This window comes from Carcharodon carcharias, chromosome 3 (assembly GCF_017639515.1).
Source record: "Carcharodon carcharias isolate sCarCar2 chromosome 3, sCarCar2.pri, whole genome shotgun sequence".
In the NCBI taxonomy this organism is placed as follows: Eukaryota; Metazoa; Chordata; class Chondrichthyes; order Lamniformes; family Lamnidae; genus Carcharodon; species Carcharodon carcharias.
Genome location: NC_054469.1, coordinates 54,747,854 through 54,773,876, shown reverse-complemented (window position 1 = coordinate 54,773,876; position 26,023 = coordinate 54,747,854). Strand labels below are relative to the sequence as shown.

Here is a 26,023-nt window from a genome sequence, read left to right as displayed (position 1 = left end):
TATAGTTCACTTGTGATTATGCTTTGATGAAGCAATTTGTGGGGTCAGACAGCAAAGTGGAGTTGAAACCACAATGATGAACTTATCAAATGGCAGAGCAGGCTTAAAGGGCTTAATGGCCGACTCCTGCTCATAAGTCCAATGTTCTTAAAGGCAAACTGTTAACTCAGGTAATTGGAGGCAATGGAAACTCTGAATGCAGTCCCCAGAATGGGTGCAGGGGCTCCTATTATTCCTAATCTATATTAATGATTTGGATGTGAAAATTAAACACACAATGGTCAAATGTGCAGATAGTAATTTTCAGTATAGGTGGGTTGTATTAGAAGAAGCAGTTAGAGACCTACAAAAGGAGTTCGTTAAAATCTGTAACTGAGCAAATTGGTGCTAGTTGAGGTACATCTAAACTGCAAAAGCAAGATATTGCAGATTGAAATCTTGGGCTGGAAAACTGAAATAAAAACAAAAAGCTAGAAACTTTTAGGCAGCATTTGTGGGGAGAGAAACAGTGGATGAAAGATCATCGAGATGAAACATTAACAAACTTTAGATATGGTTCCACTGGTGTTGGTCATCTTTCAGTCATGCACTTCAGTGATAAAAACAAAAAACTGCGGATGCCGGAAATCCAAAACAAAAACAGAATTACCTGGAAAAGCTCAGCAGGTTTGGCAGCATCGGTGGAGAAGAAAAGAGTTGACGTTTCGAGTCCTCATGACCCTTCAACAGAACTAAGTGAATCCAAGGAGAGAGGTGAAATATAAGCTGGTTTAAGGTGGGGAGGTGGGGGGAGAGAAGTGGGGGGTGTGATGTGGTTGTAGGGACAAGCAAGCAGTGATAGGAGCAGATAATCAAAAGATGTCACGAACAAAAGAACACAGAGGCGTTGAATGTGGTGATATTATCTAAACGAATGTGCTAATTAAGAATGGATGGTAGGGCACTCAAGGTACAGCTCTAATGGGGGTGGGCTGGAAAGGCTAGCAGGGCATAAAAGATTTAAAAATAATGGAAATAGGTGGGAAAAGAAAAATCTATCTAAATTATTGGAAAAAACAAAAGGAAGGGGGAAGAAACAGAAAGGGGGGTGGGGATGGAAAAGGGAGTTCAAGATCTAAAGTTGTTGAATTCAATATTCAGTCCGGAAGGCTGTAAAGTGCCTAGTCGGAAGATGAGGCATGGGTCCCAGCTATGCCTGTCTCTTTATGGGGTATGTGGAACATTCCTTGTTCCAGTCCTACTCCGGCCCCTTTCTACAACTCTTTCTCCGGTACATCGAAGATTACTTCGGTGCTGCTTTATGCTCTCATCAGGACTTGGAAAAGTTTATTAATTTTGCTTTCAATCTCCACCCCTCCATCATTTTCACATGGTCCATCTCTGACACTTCCCTTCCCTTCCTTGACCCCTCTCCCAATCTCTGGTGATGGACTGTCCACCAATATCCATTACTAGCCTACTGACTCCCACAGCTACCTCGACTACAGCTCCTCACACCCCACTTCCTGTAAGGACTCCATTCCATTCTCTCAGTTCCTTCGCCTCCGTCGCATCTGTTCTGATGATGCTACCTTCAAAACCAGTTCCTCTGACATGTCCTCCTTCTTCCTTAACCAAGCTTTTCCACCCACGGTCGTTGACAGGGCCCTCAACCGTGTCGGGCCATTTCCCGCGCATCCGCCCTCACGCCTTCTCCTCCCTCCCAGAAACATGACAGGGTCCCCCTTGTCCTCACTTATCACCCCACCAGCCTCCGCATTCAAAGGATCATCCTCCGCCATTTCCGCCAACTCCAGCATGATGCCACCACCAAACACAATTTCCCTTCACCCCCCCTGGCGGCATTCCAACGCAAACTGGAGGAACAGCACCTCATCTTCTGACTAGGCACTTTACAGCCTTCCGGACTGCATATTGAATTCAACAACTTTAGATCTTGAACTCCCTCCTCCATCCCCACCCCCTTTCTGTTTCTTCCCCCTTCCTTTTGTTTTTTCCAATAATTTAGATTTTTCTTTTCCCACCTATTTCCATTATTTTTAAATCTTTTATGCCCTGCTAGCCTTTCCACCCCACCCCCACTAGAGCTGTACCTTGAGTGCCCTACCATCCATTCTTAATTAGCACATTCGTTTAGATAATATCACCACCTTCAACGCCTCTGTTCTTTTGTCTGTGACATCTTTTGATTATCTGCTCCTATCACTGCTTGCTTGTCCCTACAACCACACACACACACACACACACACACACACACACCTTTCCCACCCCCCACACTTCTCTCCCCCCCACCTTAAACCAGCTTATATTTCACCCCTTTCCTAAGATTCACTCAGTTCTGTTGAAGGGTCATGAGGACTCGAAACGTCAACTCTTTTCTTCTCCGCCGATGCTGCCAGACCTGCTGAGTTTTTCCAGGTAATTCTGTTTTTGTTATGCACTTCGGTGACCTTGATTAACATTAGCCTTGATTATGAATAAGCTGATCCAGCACTTTCTGGATATCCATGTTTGCACACTTTAGCAATGATTGCTGGACGACCATCAGCAATAGGAATGCTGGCTGGTTTTATATCTCATCTAGGTCTGTTAAAGCTAATCATAGTGCCCCATACTGTCATCCCAACTAAAATGCACAAGTGGCAGGTAAACAGGATTTTCCCATTTGTGTAGCTCAGTGTTTGAATCTAAGTAGAAACTTGACAATCCAGGCTGTTTAGGTAGTTGTGTTCTTTTTTTAAATAGTTTTAATGTAGTGTGCTTTGCGCAGTTGATTTTTAAAGTGTTAACTAACTGCCCTGCCCCACCCCCAAATTTCATGTTCAGTCAGATACAGTGGAGAAGCTAAGGCGTGTGCCTTAACTGCACAATTGATAGAATGACAGTATTAGTGATTCTGCTATTGAGAATGCCAATTGAGTTCCCTTTCAAATGAATGGAAAATCCGGGGGCATTACTACATTCCTAGCAAGCAGCCAGATTTCCTCCAAGTTGGGCTCATTTTAAAACGCAAGCTGCTGCTTTGCACATCTTTCCCAGCTGCCTCTATCATCTCTGACACTTTTTTTTGAGTCAGGTATTTCAGATGGATGTTTATATTAAGCCACATAATTGTATTTTCAAAATAACTTAGTCATCTATTTTGCAAAAAAAAAATTGCATTGTGTTTTTAGCTTATTTTGCAGTATTTTAAGATCAATGAATCAGGTAGATATTTGAGGGAGAGGATAATGGTGCCTGGCACGTGAACTGCATTCTTTTCTGATCGAGTACTTTTGATGTATTCTTTAGTCGATGACAAGTACTTTGCTGTATCCCTTGTGATGATAGCACATTAAGCATAAGTTCAGCATTTTATCTTCCTGGCTAATTTTCATCCAACAATTACCTGAATGATACGAGGTGTTTGTTTTCAGACTTAATCAAGCGCAGTTTTAATGAATCTGAAATGTTAACCTTTTTTGTTACTGAACTGCCTGTGTATTTCTAGCTTCTTTTTACCCTCCACCTTCAATCTAAGGATTTTCAGAATACTTCCAGCAAGCTCTGCTTGCCATCTGTTGTTTGCTTCAAATATACAGATTTTAAAATCCCCTTTGCACCCCACAATGTGCTTTAACTTAAAAGGAGTATGATCAACAATTTTAATATTTCGTCCTTAATTATTTTGAAATAGATGTTGTTTAAGACTGGAGCAGAGCTGTCTGCTACATCCAGTTAATAGCAAACCGAAGTCAGTAGAGAAGATCTTTATGTTCTTAAATATCTTTCCAATCATTTCAAAATGGTGGTTTTTATTTTCCTGTACAGGAGCTGTATTTACATAGAAGAATCTATTTGAACACTACAGCTTACAAGAAGCCAGTTTCTTTGTGGAGGTAAGAACCATTTGAGACGATGCCTTGTACAGTCACATTTTGTGTGTACTAATAATACACACTCTCTTTGTAGAAAAGAGAGCAAGTAACTTGACTGTCCTGCAGTGGATTGACATAGCTGAATGGCTTACTAGGCCATTTCAGAGGGCAGTTAAGAGTCAGCCATATTGAAGGACATTAGTAGACCTTCTAAACCTTTGACCTCTTGCCATCAAGAAGGATGAGCAGCAGATGCATGGGAACACTGCCATCTGCAAGTTCCCCTCCAAGTCTCCCACGTCCTGACTTGGAACTTTATCACTGTTCCTTCATTGTCACTGATTATAAATCCTGGAGCTCCCTTCCTAACAGCACCTGTGCGTGTACTGACGCCATGTGGACTGGAACAGTTCAAGAAGGTAGCTCACCAACATCTTATCAAGGACGATTTGGGAGGGGCAATAAATGCTGGCCTTGTCAGTGACGGGGTCACCCCATGAACCCGGGGGAAAAATTATGTTGATTAAAACCAAATGTGTCAAAAAGTCACCTTTTAAGTTTACATTTGCTTAAAGCACAATCTGCATCCAAGCCTGTATGGCTAATGGTATTTGATTTGAGTACGTAGTCTGATGTTGGGAATTTTCGTAGCCCAGCAATCCTTTGTTCTGATTGGGGAAACTAAAGTTGTCACTATTTTCTCTTTATATTTCTGTTCCATTCGAATTCAACCCTGTACATGGCTGTGACTTTTAAAAATTCCTTGGCATGTATGATGAAACTTTAAAGGGGTCTGGGGGAGGGAAGAGATGAGCTGACACAAACCAACTTTTTAATCAATGGGAAGGTGGGTTTTTAAAAACGTACACAAGATTAATTGCAGTTCATTGCTTTTTAAGTTTAATCACAAAATAAATATAACCTTAAGTACATATGGTGTGTTTTTGCAATGCCTTTGTGTTTGTTCATAATGAATCTAACTTAATATTAGTAATTGAAGTGTCATCAGGGACAAGTTGAGAAGACTGTTACAAAACATAAAGGATACTTTATAGGTAGAGGCATAAAGTACAAAAGCAGGGAAGTTATGCTAAACCTTTTATAAATCACAAGTCGGGGCCCAGCTGGAGTAGTGTGACCCAGAAAGGATGCCAAGGCCTTGAAAAGGGTACAGAAAACATTTATTAAAATGGCTCAAGGGATATGGAACTTCAGTTATGTGGAGAGACTAAAGCTGGAGGTGTTATCCTTCGAGCAGAGGAGGTTATGAGCAGACTTAATAGTGGTGTTCAAAATCATGAAGGGCTTACTAAATAATGTGAAAAAAACTGTTTTCAGTGGCAGAAGGGACTGTAACCAGCGAATACAGATTTACGGTAATTAGCAAAAAGTGCTAAGGCATGCTGAGGAGGATTTTTTAAACAGTTAGTTATGATCTGGAATGCACTGTATGAAAAGGTGGCAAAAGCAGATTTAGTAATAAGTTTGAAAAGGGAACTGGATAATTACTTGAAAAGAAAATGAATTGCAGGGCTATAGGGAAAGGGGAAAGAAGTAGCATGAATTAAATAGCACTTTCAAAGAGCTGGTATGATGGGCTGAATGGTTCAAGTTGCATCATTCCATGATTCTATGAACAGACATTTGGTTATATTATGGTAATTGCAGTGCTGTAATGCTACAAGATAATTATTTTAAAAGCAGGTTGAAAAAGAACATGGGGGGGTATCAGTGTGTTTTCCTCAACAAACATTAGACATTTTTGAAATTACTTTAAATTTAATTTTAATATGAATAGAAGCCACTAACACCAAGATAATTCTTGTTTTAGAACTCCATCCAGACTTATGTATACAACTAGGACTAAATGCTGCTGTAACCAGGTGCATAGTGACAAACAGTATAAAAACCCCTACACATTAGCTCAGGAAGACCTGAAGAATTTATATGATGAAATCAGGCGGGTAAGTCTCTCTAACATTTTGATTTCTGCTGTCCAAAGTTTTCATTTTCATTAATATAGAAAGTTTCAGAACTGAATCATGACAGAATTATAAAGATTCTTCTCACAAGCGGTGTTTTATCTATTAAAGGCTTAACTGTTGGAGTGGAAACCATTTCCATTAATGACCGGTCGTGACAAAAACTACGAAGCTTTCAATACAGAACGTCTGATTTTCATTTTAACAATTGAGATCCTATGAAGCATAGCAGACTTTTTAAGACAAAAGAAGACAGATTTCAGATAAATTGCCCAGTTGGCAATCTTGGAAAACCATTTTAGTTAGTGGCATGTCATGGAAAATAGTGTGAATCTGTGGATGATGCAACTAATGCACATCCTAGTTGACTAAATTGAATTGAGGTCAGGGTATCTAGTTTACCTGCTTATCTTCTCAAATCAGATTTGGCCTGCTTGATGAGGGGAGGATCATGGGGAGTAACCAACTTAAAATATATAATAATTTCAGTTAAAAAGCATAATTAAATATTGTTGACATTTCATTGGCTTATAGACATTGTTTGTAAATGAATAAGTTGAAAAGTAGTGAATAACTTCTTTTGCTTGCAATAGACAGGAATTTCAGTGTTTGCCTGGAGGAGTACATTCTTCTAACTTAAAGTAGATTTATTTCTGTGTTTTACACACTGCTTTTAGCGCCATAAAATCATTTTTAATAAACAAAATCCAATTTTCTTTTAGTATACAATATCAAATAAGAAAGCTCTTAATGACAATGTGATATAATTGTATGTTTTACCTATTGTGCTGTACAGACCATTAAAATCTCTCTTAATTTCTGGTAGCAACTGTGCAAACTTGGGGAGAGAGCAACAAATGCATAGTACAGAATTTCCTCTGGTTAGGGATGGTAAAATCAGCCAGATTTCTGCAATCCATAAAGGCCTGTTGAAAGTGTGTTTGAGGGCAGAGGGTAAGGGTAAGGATGAGCTTGCCTGTGAATTGACTAAATATCCTGTTAAGCTTAACAAAAGGCCACTTTATCAAGGGAAAAGGTTTCTGCTGAAGGTAAAACTATTCCCTAGAATGAGTGACTTTATTCAGCTACTTCTGAAGATAGTATTATAACTTGGCTCTATTGTGGGTTATATTAAAGGTTAAGAATGTAGAGTTTTGATTTCAGTTTAAGGTGAATTGGGGGTTGTTTACTTTTGGTTTGGCTTAGCATGCCTGTATGCTTACAAACCATGCTTGAACTTTTGACCTAGCTGAGAGGCTTTTAGAAGCAAGAAAGCCTTGTGATTACTATAGAGAAAATTGCTGAGGGTGGAGCTATGCTCTAAGTGGAAAACTGGTGAGTTTTGTGAAAGTGGTGGGGTTAGGGGAAAAAGTGTAGGGGAAGCTGTCTTGAGGCTGCAGACAGCCAGTTTGTTAAATTTCACCATCGAATTCAGTTCTGTATGTTTAGAGAGGAAAAGAGGGAGTTCTAGAGAATTAGCTAGGACCAAGTAGCTCTGTAAAGAGAGAAATCCAGCTATTAAATAGATGCCAAGGGGGTGTCTATATGTGTCTGGTGGGTTGTGCTGTGTGACCATCACCAATGCTTATACTTGGACCAGGAGGTTGTATTGGTAGGAATATACTAAGACCTGAGCTGTGACCTGTGCAGCCAGACCCAGAGAGGAAGGAACTGCCTCCCAGAACATGAGTATGTTTAAAAGCCTATCCTGAGTGAAAGCCACATTTGAAAGGTTAAGCTGGATTGAGTTTAAGGTAGAAGCTAATATTGTTTAGAATTATTACCTTTATTTGCTCAGAATGTACTGATTCAGTTGTTTATTGCTTGTTTGTTTTGTTCAAGTTTGTATAGTCAAGATTGAAACACCAAAACAATTTAACCATGGAAGTCCTGCCACTTATTCCTGACTCTTGGTTCTCCACATACATTTTTTAAATGATTGAGCTATCAAGCCAGATCCTAACAAGTATCCTGCTTGGCTGGCATTCTCAAAAAGAAAGTGGGGCAAAGGAGTATGGCAAAATTTTATTCCTCATCTTGCAAATTATTGGTCTGTTTGACATCTATATTTAAGGAATTGATTCTGTTAAAGATTCAAGACACATTTAACAAGTGTTTTTCTGCTATTGCTGCTACTTATTAACTTATGAATGTGTGATATTTATTGTGTTTTAAGATTTAACTCTTTAAATGGCCTTTCAGCTATTAGCAGTTTCTTCAGACCTTAAAGAAATTTGTGATTACTATTTTGATGGAAAAGGGAAAGCTTTTCGGCCCATGATTGTGGTATTAATGGCAAAAGCATGCAATCTCCACCATAGTAAGAACAGGTGAGTGAAGTAAATTAGAAAGATTTGAGTAAACTTGGAGATATGGGGGGGTTACTAATGCATGGAATTTTTCCCCCCACTTTATTTATAAAGGTCATTTGTGTACTCATTGGCACACAAATATTAATTGCATTTACCAGCCGCACTAATTGAATAGATTCATGTTGGCACATAAGGAGACATTTCAGTCCATCATGTCCCTGATGGCTCTTTGTCGACCATTCTCCAGTTTTCAAGGGCAATGAATGCTGGTCTAACCAGCGATGCTACACCCTGTGAAAGAACTATATAAAAAAAACTCTGTCCCTGTAACCCTGCAACTTTATTTCCCTCAAGTATCCATTGAATTTTCTTTTGCTTTCTCCATCCTTGTAGGCAAAGTGTTCCAGTTCATTACCACACACTTATTTTTTAAAATTCTTCCTCACATCCTCCCTGCATCTTTTGCGCAAAACCTTAAATCTGTGTCCCCCAAATCCTTATACTATCAATTAAAGGAAAGAGTTTTTCTTTGTCTAGCTTATCCTAGCACACCTCTATCAAATCTCCCCTCAATCTCCTTTGCTCCAAGGAGAATAACCTTATAGCTAAAATCCCTCATCCCTGACCCATTCTGGTAAATCTCTCAAGGACCCTACCATCCTTCCAAAGTGTAGTGACCAGAACTGGATGCAGTACGCTGGCTGTAGCCTAACAGCTTTATAAAGGTTCGGCATAACATACTTGCTTTTGTATGCAACACCTTATGAAGCCCAAGATTTCATATGCTTTGCTAAATGCCCCCAATATGTTCTACCACCTTCAATCCCAAGAACCTCAATTTTGTTAACTTTTATATGATACTTTGTCAAAAGCTTTCTCAAAACCCATATAGATAATATCCATTGCATCCTCTTCTTTAACCTTCTGTTACTTCATCAAAAAAATTTATTAGATTAGTCAAACAAAATCTGTTTACAAATTTGTGCTAGTTCTCTTTCATTAACTCAAACCTCTCCAAATGCCTGTTGACATTTTCCCCCTGATTAATGCTTCTGAAACATTACCCACCACCGATGTTAAATTGACCTGCCTGTAGTTCCTAAGAAAAGTCTGGATCTCCTTTCCTGAACATAGAAACATAGACATAGAAAATAGAAGCATGAGTAGGTCATTCGGTCCTTCGAGCCTGCTCCGCCATTGTGTGATCATGGCTGATCCTCTATCTCAATGCCATGCCATACTCCTGTGCGCTCTCTCCCTATACCCCTTGATGCCTTTCAAGTCTAGAAATCTATTTATTTCCTCCTCGAATATATTCAGTGACTTGGCCTCCACAATGATGAAGAATTCCACAGGTTCACCATCCTCATAAGGGAAGAAGCTTCTCCTCATCTCTGTCCTAAATGGCCCCCCGAGACTTTGACACCTTGTTCTAGACCCCCCACCACAAGCCAGAGGAAATATCATCCCTGCATTCAGCCTGTCCAGTCCTGTCAGAATTTTATGTTTCAATGAGATTTCCTTCTCCTTCTAAACTCTAGTGAATACAGGCCTAGTCAGCCAATCACTCATCGTACAAGAGTCCTGCCATCTCAGGAGTCAGTCTGGTGAGCCTTCGCTCTACTGCCTTTATAGCAGATATATCCTTTCTTGGGTAAGGAGACCAAATCTGCGCACACTACTCCCAGGAGTGGTCTCACCAAGCTGTACAACTGCAGTAAGATATCCTTGCTCCTGTACTCAGTCCTTTCACAATAAAAATAAACATACCATTTGCTGCCTTAACTGCTTGCTGCACCTGCATGTTTGCTTTCAGTGATTGGTGTACAAGGACACCCAGGGCCCTTTGTTCATCAACATTTCCCAATCTATCACCATTGAAATAATACTCCCATTCTGTTTTTCCTACTAAAGCAGATAACTTCACACTTATCCACGTTATACTGCATCTGCCATGTATTTGCCCATTCATTCAACTTGTCTAAATTACCTTGAAGCCTTTTATCATCCTCTAAATATATTTGCAGAACCCACTAGTCACTGCCTGCTATCCTGAAAAAAAACTCATTTATTCCTACTATTTCCTGTCTGCTAACCAATTTTCAATATATTACCCCCAATCCCATGTGCTTTAATTTCGCACACTAACCTCTTATGTGGGAATTCATCAAAAGCTTTCTGAACAAGGGGTGTGACATTTGCCACTCTCCAATCCTCTGGCACCTCCCCAGTATCTAAGGAAGATTGGAAGATTATGGCAAGCATCACCCCCACTTCCCCTACCAACCTGGGCTGCATGCCATCTGGACCATTCACTCCTGAGCATAGCCAGCCTTTCTAATACATCTTCCTATCGATTTTCACCCCACCCATTACTTCTTCCAATATTTTATCTGCCTCCTCTTCCTTAATAAAGGCTGATACAAGTACTCTTAAGTATTCTTCTAGCCTTGTTCCATGCCGCTAAGCATATTTCACCATCTTTCTCCTTAATAGGCCCCATTCCATCTCTTACTACCTGTTTACTACCACAACCCCAATTAATCTGACTATGTTGTTAAAATCAGAAATGACATAATGCATAGTGCTGCTGCTTGAATTGCTTGATACAGTGTTAGTTAAACAACTGAACATTCAGAAGTTCAATCTAACTGATCTAAATGATGTAAGGAATTAGTAAGGAATTCTATTCTTGTTTGCACAAAGAAATAATGAATTGGCACTTGCACACTAAAGTCATCTTCAAAATTCAAATGGTGAAATGCCAATTTATAGCACTGCATAATTGCTTATCTCTGCCACTGTTTATCATGTGGTTAAGCTGCCATGCTGCTGAGTAATTTCATTGTTGCAAGTCCAGCTATTACTCACTAAATTCTTGTATGGATCACAAGCTTACAAAACACGTGTGACAAGAATGTATGCTTCTTTTCTGAGTACTGCAAAAAGCAATGGTATGATTAAATACTTTCATCAAAACAGCCCAGAATGTAAACCTGCAGGGGAGGTCTGTTGGTGAATGCTATTAAGAAGGAACGGGTAGTTTAGTCATACTCTCACACTACTACATTTCAGTATTCAATGGTAGAATAACTCAAGTCCTAACAGAACTTTGTGTAAAGTTAGTTTTGTTGCAACCATGTTGATGAAATGGGGAAAGTGTCACCTTCCCAAGAAGTAGCAGTTTTGATGAATTGGATCCCGTTCATCATTTTCACCCAAGATCAACATCACAGTACTAACTTTTTTCTTATTTTCTTTTCATCCATTCTGTCTAGGAATCTGTTGAAAAGCCAGCATTCAATAGGCATGATCGTAGAGATGATCCACACTGCTAGCCTTGTGCATGATGATGTTATTGATGGATCAGATACTCGACGGGGTAAAATTACTGTGAATAAAATCTGGGGAGAGAGAAAGGTGAGTGTGATTGCTTTGGTCATAAGGAATTGGTTCATAATCAAAAAATGAATAATTGTGAATCACTTTTGTAGATTATATGCTATAAATTTATAGGAACAGGAGTAGGCTGTTTAGCCCTTTGAGCCTGTCTAAGACCATTTCATTCTTGTTACCTAACAGAACGTACCTGTCTTTGCCTTGCATTCCTTAATACCACTGGTTAACAAAAATCTATTTATCTTGCATTTAAAATTAACAATTGACCAAGGATCAGTTGCAATTTGTGGAACAGTTCTGCACTTCTACCACCCTTTGCAGGTAGAACTGTTCCTAATTTCACTTTTGAAATGTCTGGCTCTAATTTTTAGACTATGCCTTCCAGTTCTAGATTCCTAAGCCAGCAGAAATAACTTCTATCCAACAGATTTGTTCCCCTTAATAAAATCGCCCCTTAACTTTCTAAATTTCAGGTAAGATAACCCTATTTTAATTTTGTCTCATAATTTAACCGTTGAAGTCCAGGTATCATTCTGGGAATTGTTGAAAACTCATGCTGCTGTCCCTCCATTGCCAATCTATCCTTCCTAATACACAGTACTCATGGTCAATGCACTCAGGTTCTACTTCCTTGTATTCTAACTCTTTCGAAATAAAGGGCAGCATTCTACTAACTTTTTGATTATTTTCTGTACCTGTTTGCAAGACATTTTAATAATTATGCACATGGACCCCAAATCTCTCTGGACTGCCACCTGTTTCTAGATTATCTCCATTGAGAAAGTACTCTATTCTTCCCTTTTTAAGTCCAAAGTGAAATCCATTGTCACAGTTTTGTCCATTCACTTACTCCCTTAATATCCCTGCTTACAGTGCCACTTATCTTTGATTGGCAAACTTGGTTATGTGGCTTTCTGTCTCATCATTTTAGTGGTTAATACAATGATTAGTTAAGTGTCAGCGTGGATCCTCACAGGGCACCACATGTCATATTTTGCCAATTAGAGTAACTGCCCACAATCCTTACTCTGTCTTCTGTCCCTCAGCTGATTTCTTAACCAGGTCAATATTTTGCCTTCAATTCCATGAGATTCAACTTTAGCCAACAGTCTCTTACAAGGGACTTTATCAAATAACTTCTGGAAGTCCATATAAGTAACATCCATTCCACTACATCAGTCATCTCTTCAAAAAATTCAATCAGATTTATCAGGCATAGCCTACTATTTACAAAGTCAAGCAGGTTCTTAATTTATTTTTTTTAATTCATCCACAGGGTATGGGCTTCGCTGGCTGGGCCAGCATTTGTTGCCCATCCCTAGTTGCCATTGAGAAGGTAGTGAGCTGCCTTCTTGAACCGCTGCAGTCCAGGTATCGGAAGAGAGTTCCAGGATTTTGACCCAGCGAGCATGAAGGAACAGCGATATATTTCCAAGTCAGGATGGTGAGTGACTTGGAAGGGAACTTCCAAGTGGTGGGGTTCCTATATATCTGCTGCCCTTGTCCTTCTAGATGGTAGCGGTCATGGGTTTGGAAGATGCTGTCTCAGGAGCCTTGGAGAATTCCTGCAGTGCATTTTGTAGATGATACACACGGCTGCCACTGTGTGTTGGTGGTGGAGGGAGTGAATGGCAGCACATCCACAAACAATCAAGTGGACCGCTTTGTCCTGGACGGTGCCCAGCTTCTTCAGTGTTGTAGGAGTTGCACTCATGCAGGCAAGTGCAGAGTATTCCATCACACTCCTGACTTGTGCCTTGTAAATGGTGGATAGGCTTTGGTGAGTCAGGAGGTAAGTTACTCATCGCATGATTCCTAGCCTCTGACTTGCTCTTACAGCCACAGTATTTATATGGCTAGTCCAGTTCAGTTTCTGGTCAGTGGTAACCCCCCAGGATGTTGATAGTGGGGGATTCAGTGATGGTAATGCCATTGAACTTCAAGGGGTGATGGTTGGATTCTCTTGTTGGGGATGGTCATTGCCTGGCATTTGTGTGGCACAAATGTTACTTGCCACTTGTCAGCCCAAGCCTGGATATTGTCCAGGTCTTGCTACATTTGGACATGGACTACTTTAGTACTTGAGTCGCAAATGGTGCTAAACATGCCCACTTCTGACCTTAAGATGGAAGGAAGGTTAATGAAGAAGCAGCTGAAGATGCTTGGGCCAAGGACACTACACTGAGGAACTCCTGCAGTTATGTCCTGGAGCAGAGATGACTAACCTCCCAGAGCCATTTTCCTTTGTGCTAGGTATGACTCCAACCACTGGAGGGTTTTCCCCATGATTCTCATTGACTCCAGTTTTGCTAGGGCTCCTTGGTGCCACACTCAATCAAATGCTGCCTTGGCAGTCACTCTCACCTCACCTCAGGAGTTCAGCTCTTTTGTCCATGTTTGAACCAAGGCTGTAATGAAGTCAGGAGCTGAATGGCCCTGGCAGAACCCAAACTGGGCATCAGTGAGCAGGTTATTGCTAAGCAAGTGCTGCTCAATAGCACTGTTGATGACCCCTTCCATTACTTTACTGATGATCGAGAGTAGACTGATGGGGCGTTAATTGATGGGTTGGATTTGTCCTGCTTTTTGTGTACATAACACACCTGCGCAATTTTCTGTATAGCTGGGTAGATGCCAGTGTTGTAGCTGCACTGAACAACTTGGCTTGGGGCGCGGCAAGTTCTGGAGCACGAGTCTTCAGTACTATTGCTGGAATGTTGTCAAGGCCCATAGTCTTTGCAGTATCCTATGCCTTCAGCCGTTTCTTGATCTGAACTGAATTCTCAAGGCTGATAAGGTAGTCATCCTATCCTTAAATATAGTCTTTAGTAACTTCCCAACAACAAATGGTAAGATAACTGATCTACAATTCCCTGGTTTGCCCCCTCGTGCTTCTTAAATAGTGGAGTGACATGCATAATTCTCCCATCTAAAGGAATGGTTGTAGAATAAAGAGAACTTGGAAGATTACAATTGGACCATCTGCAGCATTCTCACCTACTTCCTTTTAAAACCCTGGGATGTTAACCATCTGGTCTTGGGGTTTTTCAGTTTTTAGAGTGATTTTCTTTGTTATTATTTTACTGTCATTAATTTTGGTGGGTATCTGTCCCTGATTCAATATTATTCTCCCTGGGATGCTATCCTCTCCCTCTAGTTAAACATTTACTGTGTTAGCATTTACACATGTCCAACATTTTACATTTACAATATCACTGTTCAGCTTAAGTTGCCTACATTGCTCCTTGACACCCTTTGTTTTTGTTATGTTCCTCTGTGGGGTTGTTTTGCTTGTGAATCCGTTTGCACGCTTACCTGTAGGCGGGTGAGTTGATGGTACTATACTGCAGACGCAGAGGCCAATATGGAATGAAGCACATGCTATTTATTTACACAGACAACAGGGCATTAATATGATGTGTGTTTCTCCAGCTAGACCCTACTCTAGACCAACCCTTAACATTGTAGGCTGTGCTACACAGCAATTGGGTCATAGTCACATGGTCAATCTGCTCACATTTTCTCAAAGATGTATTGCACCTCAGATTACCATAGTTTTCCTAATTATAAAAATGTTTTTTGGTTTCGATATCCCTTGCAAGTTTCTTTTCACACTACTGTTTGTGGTTCGTAGTATCTGTTTTGTCACCTTATGGATCTCTGTCGTTTTGGTATTTTTAATGTTTTTTCTTGTTTTATGTTGTCACTTACCTTTTTAATTGTCCATTGCTTTTATTGACAAGTAGACCTGTTGTTCTTGGGGCTTTACTAAAAAGTCATGGAAGTTCTTCCAATGGCTGAGATCTTTGCACCAAGTAGCTGAGCAATAGCAGCAGGAAGATCCTTAATTTGATCCCTGATGTCTACTAAAAGAGTTCTACTCTACTGGAGTGGCATTAGGTGTGCTGCATTTGACCTCTGCATTTCTGGTGAAATCAGGATTGTGTGTAGCTGTGATGCTACTTGTTACCAAACAGTCTGGAAGCATTAATCTCAATAAAACTGGCCACTTCTGCTTCAGTACCTGTGGCACATACTCTGTTGAGGTGTCAATCCTTTAAGGAGGAGGATGGAGGAAGAAAGAAGAAAAACACTCAAGTACAGGGAATGGTATAGGTTTTTTAATAGCCAAATTGGACAAAATTTGTACAACCAATATTGGATGTTGCAAAATGTCAGCAGTACTTTTGTTGTAGAGGGCAGATATTCAAAGATTTTTGCATTGCCTTTGTTGTAAATCTTTGCAATCTACTGTATAGTTTTACATTGGCGTATTATTCAAAGCAAGGTATTGCTCTACTTAGCCTGCCAATCTCTGGGCTCAAATGTTTGTTCTTTCCCTGTTTTCTTTGGGCAAGCAACCTGCATGATTTAGTTGCCTTGCTTTGTCAATTTAAATTTCTCTAACCTTCTCATGAGCCAAATATATTGTATCCATTTCAATGACTAAGTCAAGCTGTTACTACCTTTTGAGGCAAGTACCAGAAGACTGGGTTCCTGAAAGTGTGATCAACATTAGAAACTAAAGTGTAATCAGAAAAAGTATTAGCGTTATGCTGTCTAAACATAGCATACCCAGAAACATTTAAATTCTCAAGTTACTTAAGCCAAGGGATCAACCCTAGTTCAATGAAGAGTGCAGGAGGGCATGCTAGGAACAGCTCCAGTCAAACCTAAATATGAGGTGTCAACCTGGTGAAGCTATAACACAGGACTACTTGCATGCCAAACAGCATAAGCAACAAGTGATAGACAGAGCTAAGTAATCCCACAACCGACAGAGCTAAGTAATCCCACAACCAACGGATCAGATCTAAGCTCTGCAGTCCTGCCACATCCAGTCTTGAATAGTGGTAGACAATTAAGCAACTCACTGGAGGAGCCTAGAACATAAGTGCAAAAGATAAGGCTGAAGCATTTGCTACAATCTTCAGCCAGAAGTGCCGAGTGGGTAATCCATCTCAGCCTTCTCTGGAGGTCCTCAGCATCACAGATACCAGTCTTCAGCCAATTCGATACACTCCATGTGATATCAAGAAATGGCTGATGGTACTGTATACTGTAAAGGCTATGGGGCCTGATGATATTCCGGCAACAGTACTGAAGACTTGTGCTCCAGAACTTGCCAAGCCCCTAGCCAAGCTTTTCCAGTACAGTTGCAACACTGGCATCTACCGGGCTATGTGGAAAATTGTCCTGTACACACAAAGCAAGACAAATGCAACCGATCCGGCCAGTTACCACCCCCCATCAGTCTACTCTCCATCAGTAAAGTAATAGAAGGGGTCGTCAACAGTGCTATCAAGCGGCAATTGCTGAGCAATAACCTGCTCATTAATGCCCAGTTTGGGTTCCTCCAGGGCCACTCAGCTCCTGACCTCATTACAGCCTTGGTTCAAACACGGACAAAAAAGCTAAACTCCCGAGGTGAGGTGACATCAAGGCAGCATTTGACCGAGTGTGGCATCAAGGAGCCCTAGCAAAACTCGAGTCAGTGGGAATCGGGGGAAAACTCTCCAATGATTGGAGTCAAGGAAGGTGGTTGTGGTTGTTGGAGGTCAGTCATCTCAGCACCAGGACATCACCGCTACAGGAGTTCCTCAAGGTAAAGTTTCCTCAGCCCAACCATCTATCATAAGGGCAGAAGTGAGGATGTTTGCTGATGATTGCACGATGCTCACCATTCGCGACTCCTCAGATATTAAAACAGTCCATGTCAAAATGCAGCAAGACCTGGACAATATCCAGGCTTGGGCTGACGAGTGGCAAGTAACATTTGCGCCACACAAGGGCTGGGCAATGATCATCTCCAACAATAGAGAATCCAACCATTGCCTCTTGATGTTCAATGGCGTTACCATCACTGAATACCCCCACTATCAACATCATGGGGGGGTTACCATTGACCAGAAACTGAATTGGACTAACCATATAAATACTGTGGCTATAAGAGCAGGTCAGAGACTAGGAATCATGCAACGAGTAACCCACCTCCTGACTCCCCAAAGCCTGTCCACCATCTACAAGGCACAAGTATGGAGTGTAATGGAATACTCCCCACTTGCCTGGATGAGTGCAACTCCCACAACACAAGAAGCTTGACACGATCCAGGACAAAGCAGCCAGCTTGATTGGCACCACATCCACAAACATTCACTCCCTCCACCACTGATGCACAGTAGCAGCAGTGTGTACCACCTACAAGATGCACTGCAGGGATTCATCAAGTCTTCTGAGACCACATTCCAAACTCATGACCACTACCATCTAGAGATGAGAAAGAGAAGGGCAACAGATACATGGAAATACCATCACCTGGAAGTTCCCCCTCCAGTCACTCACCATCCTGACTTGGAAATATATCGTCGTTCCTTCACTGTCACAGGGTCAAAATCCTGCATCCCTTCCTAACAGCACTGTGGGTGAACCTACATGGATTGCAGCAGTTCAAGGAGGCAGCTCACCACCACCTTCTCAAGGGCAACTAGGGATGGGCAATAAATGCTGGCCCAGCCAGCAAAGCTGACATCCCATTAATGAATTTAAAAAAGGAAAACATAAGTTATGGTATGCACTCAACACCTTGCCGATGGGGTTGAGTACCTCCACTTGTCTGATTGTGGTTCCTGGAACAGCGTTTTATGTCCAACCCTGAGTCAGTTCCGGAAAGATGAAAAATCTGGTTTATTGATACTGTATGAAATGTGTTTTATTTCCCCTGCTTCTATAGTGAATTTTTATTGCAGGCTATTTTGGCTGGAGACTTTGTTCTCTCTGCAGCATCCGTGGCCCTTGCTCGTCTTGGTAACAACTCTGTAGTATCCATGTTTACTCAAGCAATTGAAGACTTGGTACGAGGTTAGTTTAAAATTTATTTGAATACATAAAACAGTCTGAACAGTTGATGACTTGTGAATTAGTACCTTTTATTTTCATGTTTAGGAGAATTTATGCAGCTGGGCTCCAAAGAAAATGAGAATGAAAGATTTATGCATTACCTTGAGAAAACGTTCAAGAAAACTGCAAGTCTTATAGCAAACAGTTGTAAAGCAGTATGTACGTTCTTGAAGCAACTGAAATTATGGTCTGTCAACAAATTATGAAATGCATAATGTAGTGTACCTCATTACATAAGGTTTCACATGCATGGTTTGATTTTGTACAAGAATTGAGATTTCTTTTAAGTTAATAGCTAGTATTAACCAGTTTAGAGGCATTTTTTGCTTTTTTTAAAAATGTGTTCAGGAATGAATTTGTACACTTCATAGCTACACTCACCTTTACCTGACCTGAAGTCTTAATATTATTTTCAGCTTTTATTCAAAGATTGGACTAGGGAATTGAATTTTGAAATCATTAGCTTAATTTTACTGGTTTTATATAGCTTTTCTTTAAATTTTCTCCCCTACCTGCTCCATTTTGAGGGTACTGCCTTAATGGTAGGTTGTAGCTCCACGGGTAGCAGTAGCTTTCTTCTGTCTTACCAAAGTGGTTATCCTTCGTATGAGGATCTGACTAGTGACAGTTTATTCATAGTAGAGCCTGAGCGCCTCATGTACTTTAATGCAGTGGGGGGGGGGGGGGGGGGGGGGGGGGGGGGTGGGGTGGCTGGCTGGCTGGGTGAGTGTGGCAAGGGCAAGTTTGTTGCTAGAGTCAAATCAGTAAAAACAGATCCAGGATTTGAAAATCTCATTTGATTTAACAGGCTTTTTTTTAAAAAAAGGTCTCCATACTTGGTAACTGTGATCCAGATGTCCAGGAAATTGCATACCAATATGGAAGAAATATCGGGATAGCTTTTCAGGTAGTGTGCAGATAATGTTCAGTTAATTGTGACTTTTTTGGCACAAGATCCTGTTGTAATGTTCATTTCTTAAAAAAAACCTGTACTTGTTTCAGTTAGTCGATGATGTGTTGGACTTCACCTCCTGCGCTAATCAATTGGGAAAACCTACTGCAACTGACCTGAAGCTTGGATTGGCAACAGGCCCAGTGTTGTTTGCTTGCCAACAGGTAATGTGAACACCATTTATAAATATAAACAATAGAACTATTTCCACAAAAGAGAAATTTTATTTGACTTAAGAGACCTGACTGGAAAGTTTACTACTATCAGTTATTTAGACTCTGGAGACAAAGTTTGGAGTGTGTATTTCATTTGACTATAAAAATGTGCAGTGAATATTACTGTAGAAGCCAATATTGCAAATAATGTAACGGAATTAAACTACAATTGAATCTGACATCCAAGAAGGACCTTTTCATGCACCTTTCATGACGACATCCCAAACTACTTTATAAACAATGAAATACTACTTTTTTAAGTATAGTCACTGTTGGAAAATGGATACATTGCTGTTTCTGGAAACTTGGTGTGTAACGGCAAAGTGAGAATAACCAGATCATCTGTTTGTGGTATTGACTGAGGTATAAATATTGTCCAGAAAACTGGAAATCTCTCCCCTGTTCCTCTTCAAAACAGTGCCATTCTTTTAAATCCACCTGAGAGGGCAGACAGGGTGCCTCACTTTTACATGTCCAACAGATGGCACCTCCCGTAGGGAAGCACTTGCTTCCTGGAGTCTCAGCCTTTTTTTTGTGTGATCAAATTCTTTGAACTCTCAACCCTTCTGACTCAAACAAGAATGCTACTAATTGAGCCACAGCTGACACCCCATGATATCCTAACATTTTGCAACAAAGCTGATTATAGCAAGTGCTATTGTAAAGCAGTTTATGGTGAACTGTAGCTGTTGAGTTTAAAGACTTTGGGGGTTTATTTGGCTGTATAGTCACATCACCTGGCCATGGGTACATGGTTAAGTTAGTGATGGAAAGCTTAGAGTGGCAGCTGGGAAGAGGTGGTGGGGTAGTGGTAATGTCATTGGACTAGTAATCCAGAGACCCAGGTTATTGCTTTGGGGAGACATGGATTTAAATCCCAGCATGACAGCTGGTGAAATTTAATTTCAATTAATAACAATCTGGAGTTTAAAAGCAAGTTCCAGTAATGGTAACCGTGAAACTATTGTTAATTTGTCGTAAAAACCCATCTAGTTCACTAACCTGAATCGGCCTAGATGTGACTCCACCCACAGCAATGTGGTTGACTCTTAAATGCTCTCATGGCCAGAAAGTCACTCGCTTGTACCAAACTGCTACAGAAAAGCCAAAAAAAAACTAGACCAGCGACCCAGCATCAACTAATCCCCATCAGCCCCGCAAAGTCATCCTTACAAACATCTGGGGCCTTATGCCAAAATTGGGAGAGTTATCTCACAGCCTGGTCAAGCAACAGCCTGAAAGTCATACTCACCAAATCATACCTTACCCAGGGATGGTGAAGTCCGAGACATTGTATGTCCTGGCCCACTGGCAGGACAGACCCACCAGAGGTGGTAGCACATAGTGTACAAATGGTATACAATTGGAAGGGAGTTGCCCTGGGAGTCCTCACCATTAACTCCAAGAGTCTCATGGCATCAGGTCAAACATGGGCAAGGAAATCTCCTGATTACCACCACCCCCCTTCACTGCTGATAATCGTGTTGAACATCAGTCAGAAGAAACACTGAGGGTGGCAAGGACACAGGATGAAATCTGGGTGGGGTCTTCAATGCCCATCACAGAGTAACTCAGTGGTATCATTGCTGACCAAGTTGGCTGAGTCCTGAAGGACACAGCTGCCAGACTAGGCCTGTGGCAAGTGGTGAAGGAACCAACGAGAGGGGAAAAACCCACTTGACCTCATCCTCCCCAAACTAATCTGCACACGAAAGTACTGGTAGGAGTAACCATCAAAAAGCCTTTCTTCACATTGATAATATCATTGACTATCATTTTGTATGGCACTACCATTGTGATAAATGAAAGATACTTAGAACTGATCTAGCAACTCATCTGGGCATCCTTGAGGCCCTGTGACCCATCAGCAGAATTGCATTCAATCGTAGGCGGTCAATCCTGGTTCAAAGAAGAGTGTAGGACAGCAGGCCAGGAGCAGCATCAGGCATACCTAAAAATGAAGTGGCAGCCTGGTGAAGCTATAAACAATGGACTTGTATCAAAGCAAAATACTGCGGATGCTCTGAAATAAAAACAAAGTACTGGAAAAACTCAGCAAGTCTGACAGCATCTGTGGAGAGAAAGAATTCATGTTTTGAGTCCAATATGACTCTTCTGCCAAACAGCAGAAGCAGCATGCCAAGCTAAGCAATTCCACAACCGAAGGACAGATCAAAGCTCTGCAGTCCTGCCTCTTGACGATCAAACAACTAACTGGAGAAGGAGGTTCCACAAACATCCCTATCCTCAATACTGGGAGAGCACAGTACATCAATGCAAAAGACAAGACTGAAGCATTTGTAATCACCTTCAGCCAGATGTGCTGAGTGGATGATCCATCTCTGCCTCCTCCTGAGGGCCCCAGAATCACAGGTGCCAGTCTACAGCCAATTCAATTCTCTCCAAGGCAGCACTGAATACTACTAAGGCAATGGGCCCTGACACATTCCAACAATAGTACTGAAGGCTTGTGCTCCAGAACTAGCTGCACCTCTAGCCAAGCTGTTCCAGTCCAGCTACACCACTGGCATCTACCCAGCAATGTGGAAAATTGCCCAGGTTATATCCTGTCCACAAAACGCAGGACAAATCCAATCCAGCCAATTACTGCCCTATCAGTCAATCACCAGCAAAGTGTTGGAATGTGTTGTCAACAGTGCTATCAAGCAGCATTTACTCAGCAATAACCTGCTCACTGATGCTCAGTTTGTTCCACTAGGGTCAGTTGATTCCTGACCTCATTACAGCCTCGGTCCAAACCAGGACAAAAAAGCTGAACAAGGCGAGAGTGACTGCCCTTAACAAAGGCAGCATTTGACCATGTTTGGCATCGAGGAGCCCTAGCAAAATTGGTCAGCGGAAATCAGGGGGGAAAACCTCCCATTAGTTGGAGTTATGTCTAGCACAAAGAAAGATGGTTGTGGTTGTTGGAGATCACTGGTGATTGTTCAGTACCATTTGTGCCTCCTCAGATACTGAAGCTGTCAGTGTTCACATGCAGCAGGACAACATTTCAGGCTTGGGCTGATAAGTGACAAGTTACATTTGGGCCACAGAAGTGTCAGGCAATGACCATCTCCAGCGAAACAGAATCTAACTCTTCCCTTGACATTCAGTGGCATTACCATCTCTGAATACCCTGCTATCAACATCCTGGGGATTACCAGTTACCAGAAACTGAACTGGATCAGCCATATACTGTGGCTACAAGAGCAGGTCAGAGGCTGGGAATTCTGCAGTGAGTGACTCCCCACCTGACTCCCCTAAACCTGTCCTCCATCTACAAGGCAGGAGTGTGATGGAATACTCTGCACTTAGCTGGATGAGTTCACTCCAACAACACAAGAAGCTCAACACCAAGCAGGACAAAGCAGCCTGCTTGATTGGCACCCCATCAACACCACCTCCACCACTGATGCACAGTGGCAGCAGTGTATACCAGCTACAAAATGCACTACAGCAATTCACCAATGTTCCTTTTGACAGCACCTTCCAAACCTGTGACCTCTACCACCTAGAAGGGCAACAGATGGATGGGAACACCAAAACCTGCAAGTTCCCCTCCAAGTCACTCATCATATTGACTTGGAACTATATTGCCATTCCTTCACTGTTACTGGGTCAAGATCATAGAACTCCCTCCCTAACTGCACTGTGGATGTACCTACACCACATGAACTGCTGCAGTTCAAGAATGTGGCTCATCATCTTCAAGGGCAATAGGGATGGGCAATAAATGGTCCAGCCAGTGATCCCCACATCCCATGAAAAAATTAAAAGAAAATATTTTAGACCCAGCAGCATGATAGAAGTATGGTCCCTTTTATTATATTCATTCTTGGGATTTGGGCATCCAGGCCAGCAATTATTGCCCATCCCTAAGAGCTAACCACATTGCTGTGGATCTGGAGTCATGTAGGCCAGAGCAGGTGAGGACGACAGATTTCCTTTCCTAAAGGACATAGTGAACCAGAATGGGTTTTTATGACAATCAGCCATAGTTTCACGGTCATCAGACTTTTATTTCCAGATTGAATTTTAATTCAATAAACACCATCCACTGTGGTGGGATTTGATCCCTGTCCCCAAGAGCATTACCCTGGGTCTCTAGAATATTAGTCCAGTGACAATACCACTACCACTATGATGATATATGCCCAAAGAGCAGGAGTAGGCTATTCAGCGCCTCGAGCCTGCTCCATCATTCAATAAGATCAAAGCTGATTTGATTGCAACCTCAACTCAACATTCCCATCTACCCCTAATTTTTCACCCCCTTGCTTAGCAAGAATCTATCTACCTCTGCTTTAATGTTCAAAGACTCTGCTTTAGCCTTTTGAGGAAGAGTTCAAAAGACTTTCCACACTTAAATTTCTTCTCATCTGTCCTAAATGGGCAACCCCTTATTTTTAAAACAGTGGCTCTTCATTCTGCACTCTTCCACAAGAGGAAACATCCTTTCCACGTTCATCCTGTCAAGACCCCTCAGGATCTTGTGTTTCAATCAAGTTGCCCTTTACTCTTCTAAACTCGAGTCCCACAAGGGTCTATACTGGGGCCTCAACTTTTTACGATTTACATCAATGACTTAGGGAGTGAAGACATGGTAACTAAATTTGCAGATGACACAAAGATAGGTAGGAAAGTATGTTGTGAAGAAGGCATGAGATTATGAATGGATAGAGATAGGTTGAGTGAGTGGGCAAAGATCTGGCAAATGGAGTTTAATGTGAAGTTCATTTTAGTAGGAAGAACAAAAAATTAGTATTACTTAAATGGAGAACGGCTGCCTGATTGAGGTGCACAAGGATCTAGGTGTTCTAGTAAATGAGTCGGAAAGTTAGTATGCAGGTACAGCAAGTAATTAAGGCAGCTAATGGAATGCTATCCTTTTATTAAGTAAGGATGTTATATTTGTTATACACGGCATTGGTGAGACCACACCTCAAATACTGTGCGCGCAATTTTGGTCATCTTATTTAAGGAAGAATGTAAATGCACTGGAGGCGATTCAAAGGAGATTTACTAGATTGATACTTAGAATGAGTGGGTTGTCTTATGAGGAAAGGTTGTACAGGCTGGGTTTGTTTCCAATGGAGTTTAGTAGAGTGAAGGGTGATTTGATTGAAGTATACAAGATCCTGAACAGCCTTGACAAGGTAGATGTGGAAAGGATGTTTCTTGTGGATGAGTCCAGAACTAGTGGGCACTGTTTTAAAATTAGGGGTCACCCTTTTAGGACAGAGATGAGGAGAATTTTTTTTGAGGGTTGTGTGAATTTGGAACTCTGCCTCGGAAGGTGGTGGAGGTGGGGTCATTGAATATCCTTAAGGCAGAGGTAGATGGATTCTTGTTAGGCAAGGGAATGTGGAAATCGAAGCACAAGATGATCAGCCGTGTTCATATTGAATGGCAGAGCAGGCTCCAGGGGCCAATTAATCTACTCCTGTTCCCAGTTCTTATGGATACAAGCCTAGACTGTCAAATCTTTCCTCGTGAGCCCATTATAGGTAAATTAATTTGGTGAGACTTTTAAGGTGGAGGTAATGACCAGCAAGTTGGAACTAGATTTTATCCCCATCCCCAGACTCCATTATTACAAAATCTATTAATTTTTGCTGTTTGTTTAGTCAGACCTCAATGTACATTAATCCTGAAATATATACACAATACTAAAATGGGGCAGGGAGAGCAGAAAACTGGACACAAGATCTGAAACTAATCATGAACATGATATTTTAAATTATTTTGATCTTCTATAATCCTTTGGTGTGGCGAGATTAAAAATATTGTACAATTTTGGTTGGTGTATTCTGAAAAGGACAATATATTGACATGTAATGAGGATTAGTTATTCCTTGTCTGCAATGTTTTACCTAGTTAAAGAAGCAAGTAGCCAAGCTATGCAGACAAAGGTTATGGATTCAACCGCACTGCTAATCTCCAATGGGGGCAGTGGTAGGAACTGTGTATCTGGTTGGCACCTTTAGTTAAGGAGGGTTGCTGCTTCTCATTACTAGCCAATGAACCCATAATTGAAACATATGTTTGTAGATGTCAGACAGGATTTAAATGCACTCCATAAATCAATGGTCTTAACTTTTTTGTGGCACCTCCCGACAAATTTGACATGCACTATAAGCCCCTCCCATATTAAATTTCAGAAAGACAAGACAGGTTCCTCATTTAGAGGCCCACATTCTAGACCTCTCACTTAGCCCCCAAACTATTTAAGACCTTACAAATGGAATAATCCTCAACCATACACTGAGCATTACCGATTTGGACTTGGCAAATACACAAGGAAATGTCTAGCACTGATCAGTTGGTAAAACACCCTTGTTTTTTCTGCATTCCCCACAAAGAGAACAACAAAATTAAGAGTTAGAGTGAAATTAGGAGGCATTTA

General features: G+C 41.3%; 1 protein-coding gene across 2 annotated transcripts in view; it reads left to right on the top strand.

Annotated features, from left to right (window-relative positions):
* pdss1 (prenyl (decaprenyl) diphosphate synthase, subunit 1) overlaps nt 1-26,023 on the top strand; it is a 49,034-nt gene that overhangs the window by 14,514 nt on the left and 8,497 nt on the right. For both annotated transcript variants that reach the window (XM_041184650.1, XM_041184651.1), the window contains exons 2-9: nt 3,811-3,878; nt 5,689-5,821; nt 8,042-8,169; nt 11,430-11,571; nt 18,297-18,408; nt 18,493-18,602; nt 19,274-19,354; nt 19,450-19,563. In XM_041184650.1, coding sequence (XP_041040584.1) covers nt 3,811-3,878; nt 5,689-5,821; nt 8,042-8,169; nt 11,430-11,571; nt 18,297-18,408; nt 18,493-18,602; nt 19,274-19,354; nt 19,450-19,563 — 888 coding nt within the window. The remainder of the gene's footprint in view (nt 1-3,810; nt 3,879-5,688; nt 5,822-8,041; nt 8,170-11,429; nt 11,572-18,296; nt 18,409-18,492; nt 18,603-19,273; nt 19,355-19,449; nt 19,564-26,023) is intronic.